We start from the raw sequence: 8,700 nt of genomic DNA on the forward strand, positions 1-8,700 counted from the left end.
TAAAATGGACATTTCCCATAGTTAATATACAAACTTGGCATGGCATGGGAAGAATGGGGATTTTTTCAAGTGGGAAAATCAAAATTGACTATAAATTATGACGTGGATTAACAACTTGAATAGGTACAAATTTCAAGTTATCACTATTCTCCTAACTTGTTGTGTTCACATATCATTTACTGATACAATACAAAGACAAATATGAATGCTAACATTTATGTCTTTATCTTGAAATTTTCTTTTTTTTACTTAAGCTTCAATTCATTATAAATTGACAATAAATTTAAATCAAAAATCAAAATGAAGAGTGTAGCATAAAAAATCGGCCTCACACTTGAACCTCCGAGTACAAGTGCTAGTAATAAAAAAATGATAAGTCACCTAGATCCAATGAGTGCTAAGTGTTCCATTTATTTGGATTTATGTTGAATCACTACTCATGAAACACACTAAGGGAAGGATTAAGCTTGGGAAAAATAAGTCAACTTTGACTATTTAACACTTTTGGTCTAGGAATTAAGCTTAGTGTGTGATGTTTAAGCCACTCCCTCATGAAACATGGGTCAATGAACACAGTTAAATCCTGATAGCAACATCACAAAAAAAATGAATTAGGCCTAATATTTCCTTTTTTTTTTTAATATATATAATAAGAGCCATAAAATATTTTCCATAATTACATGGCCGCCCTCCCTAACACGTATAAGCTCAATCTTGGAAGCCGTGGAAAAGTAGTGGTTTATCCGGTTTTCCACTTGTTCGATAAGGACGAAACCATGGACACTTGTCAAATGTCAACAAACGTGTCGAGTTTCAGAGAACACAGCACCATGAGCAACAGTAACCAGAAGAATGAAGAAATATGGAAGCTTTAGATCGAACAACCATGTCATTACACAGATCCAGAAGCCAGAAGAAGAAAACATTGAACAATGAGAATGTTTGAGATTAGAAGAAATCTTTAGACTGATATTCTGAGCAAATAGGTTAACGCAAATATTTGAGATGCTGAATGCGGCGGCTTTGAGTTTGGTGCTGCTGTCGTTGGTGACTGCTGGAGTGTGGTCGCCAGAGCCTGTTCATCAGGGCAGTGTAAAGCCAGAGGAACCGAAGGTTTTAGTGAGTGAAGGGCACAGAGTTATTGTTGTGGAATATGAAAGAAAAGGAGTTCTGGACGCTGCAAAGAAGGGCACTCAAGACGCCATTCACACTGCTGCGGATTATGCCGAGCTGACAGGACACAATATTCGCAACGCGGCTTCTCAAGTGGAGGAGGCTGCTGAAAAGGCTGCCAATGTAGTCGGAAGAGGCGCTCACAAGGTTGAGAATGCCGGTGAGCAAGTTGTCCATGTTATCAAAAGCGGTGCTGACAAGACCAAGGATACTGTTAAATCTACCGCGGGAAAGGTGAAGGACAAAGCTTCTTCTGTGCTGCATCATCCCGGTATGTCATGTCCCTCCTTGAATCGTCTTTGTTCTTATTTCCTTAATCTTTTCGTATAATTGTGTTCGAAAGAATGTATTTCTATTTTCAGTCTTCTGTGTACTGTTCACACAATTTGTTTCTCGTCGTCTAATTCCAGAAGTATTTGACGATTCAGAAAAGAAATGAAATAAGCCTTGAATTTGTTTTTGAAATGAATGAATCTTTATCGTATTTTTCGCTTGAATTTTTTTTCAGTTATTTTGTGTTGGAAAGGTTCTCAAGTCTTTTATATAATGTAGAAACAAATTGTTCGTTGTCCCCTAATTTCCGAAGTATTTGAGGATTAAGGAAAATTAAAAGCTATTTTCAATTTTTTGTAGAAACGAATAAATTGTCATTGTAATTTTTTTCCTTTAAACTTTTTGTTCTTGCAATTATTTTGTGTTCGTAAGAAACTGTGATGTTTTTATTCGTATTTTCAATCTTCTCTTACTGTACGAACAATTTGTATATTATCATCTTATTCCATAAGTATATCAGAAAAACTTGAAAATAAAATTACTGTTAAAATTCTTCTTCTCGATTGTTGTGAATTTGTATAATTTCATATCAATATTGTATTTTTCTGTTGAAGAGATTTATATAGACGAGTCAGGTTATGCATTTCGTACAAATATTTTATAAATTTTATAACTTCATATCAATATTGCATTTTTCTGTTGAAGAAATTCATATCTTCAAGATCAGTTATGCTACGCATTTCGTACAAACATTTTATAAATTTTATAGCTTCATATCAATATTGCATTTTTCTGTTGAAGAAATTAATATCTTTAAGATCAGTTAGGTTATGCATTTAGTACAAACATTTTATAAATTTTATAACTTCATATCAATATTGTATTTTTCTGTTGAAGAAATTCATATCTTCAAGATCAGTTAGGTTATGCATTTCGTATAAACATTTTGTAAATTTTATAATTTCATATCTATATTGTATTTTGCTGTTGAAGAAATTAGGTTATGCATTTCGTATAAATTTTTCCGTAAATTTTACAATTTCATATCAATATTGTATATTGCCGTTGAAGAAATTCATATCTTTGAGAACACTTGGATCATATCCTGTAATTTGACATCACTTCTTGGCAGGGAGTGAGAAAGACACAAGTACAGATGAGACGGCGGAAGGGAATGTTAAGAATAAATCTGAAGAAATGTACACTGCTGGAAAGGATAAGATTTCTGAAGCGGTGAATTCCGTTAAAGATGCAGCGGTCGGTGCGAAAGAGCATTTGAAAGACAGGTACCATGAAGCCTCTTTCCATCTTCCTAAAGTAGGGCAAGGTCTAATGATTGAGGAAAATACAGCGTTATATGGCCTTTACGGAGATTCTAACCCTGAATCTACCAGGGAGGACGCTAATGCGAGAACTTTTGGAGAACATATCAACAAGGCAGGGGAAAGCCTAAAAGATGCCAGTCAAAGATTGAGAGAAGCAGCTGCAGAGAAACGGGAGAAAATGAATACTTTAAAAGATGAAGCTCAAGAGAGATACAGAGAAAATCTAGAGTCGGCCAAGCTAACCAGAGACACAGCCTTTGAGAAAGCGGAACAAGGTTTAACCAGAAGCTCCCAGGCGGTGAAGGAAAAAGTGAATGATGCATATGATTCTGCCAAAGGCACCGGCGAAAAAATCAAAGGAAGTGCTGAGGAGGCTTACGATTCTGCTAAAGGCAAAATTTCCGGCACGGGGCAGAAAATCAAAGAAGGTGCAGAGCAAACTTTTGATTCCGCCAAAGGCAAAGTTTCTGATACGGGCGAGAAAATCAAAGAAGGTACAGAGCAAACTTACGATTCCGCAAAGGGGAAAGTTTCCGACACCGGCGAGATCTTTAAAGAAAGTACTGGTCAGGCCTACGACTCTACCAAAGGTAGAGTTTCCGGCACCGGGCACAAAATTAAGGAGAGTGCAGAACAGGCTTTTGATTCTGTGAAGCGCAGAGTTGCAGGGGTAGGCGAGAAAATTAAAAATGGCGCGAAGCAGACTTATGATGCAACAAAGGGCAAAGATTCTGCAAAGGATCTCACATCCGGAGGAAAGAACGGCAAGGAATTTGATGATGCTGAGAATCGTGAAAGAAACCTTCGAATCCAGCGGGCTTTGAGACATGCCGGAGAAGTCGCCATTGAAAAGTTCAGGCAGGCCATGGACGAAGCCTATCGCAAGTCCAGTAATGGTTCTTTGTTACCTGAAAATGCCAAGGATGTTGAGACTCGAACCGCAAACCTCTTGAGAGACGCTGTTATAAATCTCACCGATGGTCCTTCTAAGCAGTCGCGTTGGTTGCCCTCAAGGTTCGAACGGCTGCCCTCCCGGGAGTCAATGAATGTAGGAACAAGGATACTTCATTTGCTAGCGTTTTCTACAATATTTGGGAGCTCCGTGTGGGTGAATCTGTTGGCAGGGCACGTCCTGGCATCCACAATTCCAAGGCAGCAGTTTGCTTTGATCCAGAGTAAAATGTACCCTCTTTACTTCAACACCATGGCCTTTGGCTTGTCAATCTGTCTTCTCACTCATCATGCCGTACATCCCTCCAAGTCTGACACCGATATTCAGAGATCAGTGGATTATAATCTCCTTTTTTCTCTTCTTTTCACACTTGCCAACTTGCTCATCTTGGAGCCCAGAACAACCAAGGTATGCATCATTCGTCATGAATACAACTATGAAATTGATGTACTTGTATTTATATTTCCTTGAGGATTTATATGCTTTGTTTGTGTGCAGGTGGTGTTTGAGAAGCTGAGGGTTGAAAAGGAGGAAGGAAGAGGCACTGATGTGGCAGGTATAGCTTATCATACAGACGGCACAAGTGAAGATAATGTTTTGAAAAGCAGAATTGTGCGACTGAACAGGAAGTTGAAGCTACTTCACAGGCTTTCATCCCTTGTCAATATACTAACATTGATGAGTTTGTCTTGGCATCTTGTCCATCTCTCGTTCTATCTCAAGGATACAGTTGTATAAATAGGCGTTTTGGCGAACGATGATGTTTAAAATTGTTTGTATAGGCAAAAAGTCGTCACTACTAGGGTTGTAACTAAGGTCGAATATGTATGGATTTTGCAAGGCTCACACTTCATCAGAAGTGTTTTTGATTGATACTTGTATTTATATATAATTTATAAGCCTCTAATTTCTGCTTTTTGTCGGAGGAGTGTCTGAGTTTTTATCCGGTGATCAACAAAGTTTCAGAGCAATTAGTTTATGACCACATGGGGGTGGGCTAGCTAAATTTGTGAAGCAACTAAGGGTGTGGCCCCATGAGCGGGGGCTTCTTAAAAATATTCAGCCGAGCGGGTACTCTAAAGATTTTTTTTTAGGAATAATTTAAAGTGGGAGGTCCATGAATTTTGTATTGGAATTATCCTTAAAAAGTTTAAGTTCAAGTTCAGTTTACTTACTAAATAAATAAATATGTTCACAAATTTTATTGATAAAAATTGAAAATTGGTATGATTGACAAGTGGCACAAGAAGGTCGGGCAATTTCTATCTAGCCCTCATCTTTTCTACCCGTTTAAATTTGCACCCTAAAAAGTAGGGGCTGCTGCTTTGCACCCTAAAAAGTAGGGGGGCTGCTGCTTCATTTGAGAAGAAGATTCCAATTAATGTTTTTGGTTTGATAGGATCACTCACTCAAAATGGATCTTCTAGTCCCTCTCATGGGACTGCACCCTAAGAGATTTTTTTAGGAACATTCTTGTATTTTAATTTTTTTCTTCCAAAAGAAATTGAAAGGGAAGGATGTTTCTTAAGTTAAATTATATCAATCCCATCTTACTTACCACCTTACTTCCCACCTTGGGTGTGAAAATTAGGGAGGGTGAGAAAATTAGGGAGAATGTTGACAAAAATGGGAGAGAGAGACTCGGACATGGGAGAGAAATGAGATGGGAAGGGGGAGGGCAGGTTCAAATGATAAATGATAAATGGGGAAATACATGGGGAGAGAGATGAGTAGGGGAAAGAGATGGGTAGGGGAAATGATAAATGGGGAAATACATGGGAGGGGGAGGGGGAGGGGGAGGGGGAAGTGATAAATGATATGGAAGAGGATGAGGGAGAGAAGGGTGATGGAGATAGAGATGGACAATGACGATAGGGAAGGGGAAATAAAGGGAAAGGGGAGGAAGAGAGTAGAAAAGGTGGGGTGGGGGAAAGAGAAATGGCAGAGAGGGGTGTAAGTATAAGGAAGAGGAGAGAAATGTAGAAGGGTAAGGTACATATAGATAAGGATAAGGGGGGGAGAGAAATGTTGAAGGGTAAGATATAGATAAGGAGGGGGAGAGAGGGGAGAGAAATGTCAAAGAATACAAATAGAAGGAGGGGGAGAGAGGGGAGAGAAATGTCAAAGAATACAAATAGATAAGGAGGGGGAGAGAAGGGAAGAGAAATGTCAAGAGTACAAATAGATAAGACGGGGGAGAAGGGGAGACAAATGTAGAAGGGGCACATATAGATAAGGAGGGGGAGAGAAGTGTAGAAGGGGCACATATAGATAAGGAGGGGGAGAGAAGTGTTGAAGGGCTACAGGAGGGGAAGAGAATGGGGATAGATGTCGTAGGGGTTCAGATAAATAAAGAGGGGGAGAGGAGGGGAGACAGATGTCAAAGGGGTATAGACAGATAAGGAGGGGGAGAGAAATGTTGAAGGATGAGGTACAGGGTACAGATAGAAAGGAGGGGGAGAGAATGGGAGAGAAATGTCGAAGGGTAATGTTCAAGGTACAGATAGAAAGGAAGGGGAGAGAAGGGGAGAGAAATGTCGAAGGGTAAGGTACATGGTACAGGTAGATAAGGAGGGGGAGAGAAGGGGAGAGAAATGTCGAAGGGTAGGGTGGTAGGGTGTAGATACATATGGAAGAGAGAGGTAAAGAGAATCGAGATAAGGACAAGGAGAGAGATCTAAAAGAGAAATGTTGAAGGGTAGGGTGTAGATACATATGGAAGAGAGAGGTAGAGAGAAGGGAGAGAAGGGCAAGGAGAGATAGATATGGAAGAGAAATGTTGAAGGGTAGGGTATAGATACATATGGAAGACAGGGCGAGAGAAGGGCAAGTAGAGATAGATATGGAAGAGAAATGTTGAAGGGTAGGGTATAGATATATGTGGAAGAGGGAGGTAGAGAGAAGGAGAGAACCGCAAGGAGATATAGATGGACAATTAAGAGAAATGTTGAAGGCAAGGGTGTAGATAGCTATGGAAGAGAGAGGAGAGAAGGGAGAGATGTTGAAGGGTAGGGTGTAGATAGATACGAAAGAGAGAGGAGAGACTTGGGAGAAATGTTGAAGGGTAGGGTTTAGATAGATACAAAAGAGAAGGGAGGGAAGGGAAAGGAGATATAGATGGACAATGAAGAGAAAGGAGATATAGATCGACAACAAAGAGAAATGTTGAAGGGTAGGGTGTAGATAGACACGAAAGAGAGAGGTAGACAATGAAAAGAAATGTTGAAGGGTAGGGTGGATGATAGATATCAAAGAGAGAGGTAAAGAATAAGAGATATATATGGACACTGAAGAGAAATGTTGAAGGGTAGGGTGTAGATAGACATGAAAGAGAGAGGTAGACAATGAAAAGAAATGTGGAAGGGTAGGGTGGATGATAGAGATCAAAGAGAGAGGTAGAGAGAAGGGAGAGAAGTGAAAGTAGATATAGATGGATAATGAAGAGGAAATGTTGAGCAGTTGGGTATAGATAGATATGGAAGACAGAGATATGGTATAGATAGATATGGGAGAGAGAGATAGAGAGAAGGGAGAGAAGGGCAAGGAGATATAGATGGACTATGAAGATATAGATAGAGATGGAGGAGGTGAAGAGAAATGTTGAAGAATAATTATTGAAGGGTAGTGTATAGATTTATATAGATACATATGGAAGAGAGGTAGAGAGGTAGAGAGAGGAGAGAAGGGCAAGGAGATATAGATGGACAATGAAGATATGGATAGAGATAGACAAGGAAAAGGAAAGAATAAGGAGATATATGTAGATTAGAAGATACAAATAGAAAGGGAGGGTATAGATGGGTATGGCATTGATGGATATGGATAGAGAAAGAGAGGGTATAGATAGATATGGAAGAGAGGTAAAAAGAAGGGAGAGAAGGGCAATGAGATAGAGATGGACAATGAAGATATGGATAGAGATGGAGGAGAAGGAAAGGGTAAGAAGATATAGATAAATCATAAGATACAAATAAATAGATATTGAGAAAGGAAGGGTATAGATGGATAATGAGTCTATATGGATAGAGAAGGGAGGGTATAGATTGGCATGAAGATATGGATACATAAAGAGATGGAAAATGAAGATACATATAGAGATTGGAGGAAAAAATTAGGACAGATACATGGTAGAAAAGCATGAGTGAGAGAGAGAGAGAGAGAGAGAGAGAGAGAGAGAGAGAGAGAGAGAGAGAGAGGAGTAAGGAGATATAGATAGATTGAAAGATATATAGAGGAGGATAGAGATGAGTATAGGGAAGTTTAGAGAGTAAACATGAGAGATAGGTGGGGAAGAGCATGAGAGAGAGAATGTTATGAAGATATGGATAGAGAAAGGGAGGGTGTAGATAGATATGGAAGAGAGGTAGAAAGAAGGGAAATGAAATAGAGATGGACAAATAAAGATATGGATAAGGAGATAGAGATGGACAATGAAGATATGGATAGAGATGGAGGAGGAGAAGGAAAGGGTAAGGAGATATAGATAGATCGTAAGATACAAATAAATAGATATGGAGAAAGGAAGGCTATAGATGGACAATGACTTTATATGGATAGAGAAGGGAGGGTATAGATCATAAATAAAGATATGGATAGAGAAAGAGATGGAAAATGAAGATAAAGATAGAGATAGATTGAAAGATATATATATATATATATATATAGGGAGATAGAGAGGGGTATAGGGCAAGGGAGAGAGTAAAAGTGAGAGATAGGTGGGGGAAGAGTATGAGAGAGAAAAAGGAACTAAGGAGAGAGAGATGGTCATGAAGATATAGAAAAATAATGAAGAAGGATAATGGGATATGAGGAGATGGATAGAGGAGAAAAATATAAAAATATATGAGAAGGAGAAGGAAAGGAGTATGAATGATGGGGAGAGGGATAGAGGAGAAGAGTAGTACATATAGATGGAGAAAGAGAATGAGAGAGATAGCCATGGAGGGAGGGAGAGAGAGAGAGAGAGAGAGAGAGAGA

The 8,700-nt window shown here is 39.1% G+C and overlaps 1 protein-coding gene across 2 annotated transcripts; it reads left to right on the forward strand.

Moving 5' to 3' along the window:
• Positions 1 to 733: 733 nt before the first annotated feature.
• On the forward strand, positions 734 to 4,641 carry LOC149531194 (uncharacterized). Of its 2 annotated transcripts, XM_089809145.1 has the most exons (4): positions 734 to 1,444; positions 2,579 to 2,732; positions 2,841 to 4,131; positions 4,222 to 4,641. In XM_089809145.1, exons 1-4 carry the CDS (start codon positions 1,006 to 1,008, stop codon positions 4,459 to 4,461), a joined length of 2,124 nt encoding a protein of 707 aa, XP_089665271.1. In that variant the 5' UTR covers positions 734 to 1,005; the 3' UTR covers positions 4,462 to 4,641. The 2 variants fall into 2 exon arrangements, with proteins under 2 accessions (XP_089665271.1, XP_089665270.1); XM_089809144.1 differs by having other exon boundaries at positions 920 to 1,444; positions 2,579 to 4,131.
• The last annotated feature ends 4,059 nt before the right edge of the window (positions 4,642 to 8,700 follow it).

Source organism: Cupressus sempervirens, chromosome 11 (genome assembly GCF_028749045.1).
Source record: "Cupressus sempervirens isolate cs-2001-9-10 chromosome 11, ASM2874904v1, whole genome shotgun sequence".
Lineage (NCBI taxonomy): Eukaryota > Viridiplantae > Streptophyta > Pinopsida > Cupressales > Cupressaceae > Cupressus > Cupressus sempervirens.

What these genes read in the sequence shown, in the direction of transcription:
- LOC149531194 (XM_089809144.1), top strand. Translation starts at nt 1,006, where the DNA reads ATGCTGAATGCGGCGGCTTTGAGTTTGGTGCTGCTGTCGTTGGTGACT. An exon ending in TTCTGTGCTGCATCATCCCG is followed by an intron (nt 1,445 to 2,578) that starts GTATGTCATGTC and finishes ACTTCTTGGCAG; the next exon opens with GGAGTGAGAAAGACACAAGT. An exon ending in TGGAGCCCAGAACAACCAAG is followed by an intron (nt 4,132 to 4,221) that starts GTATGCATCATT and finishes GTTTGTGTGCAG; the next exon opens with GTGGTGTTTGAGAAGCTGAG.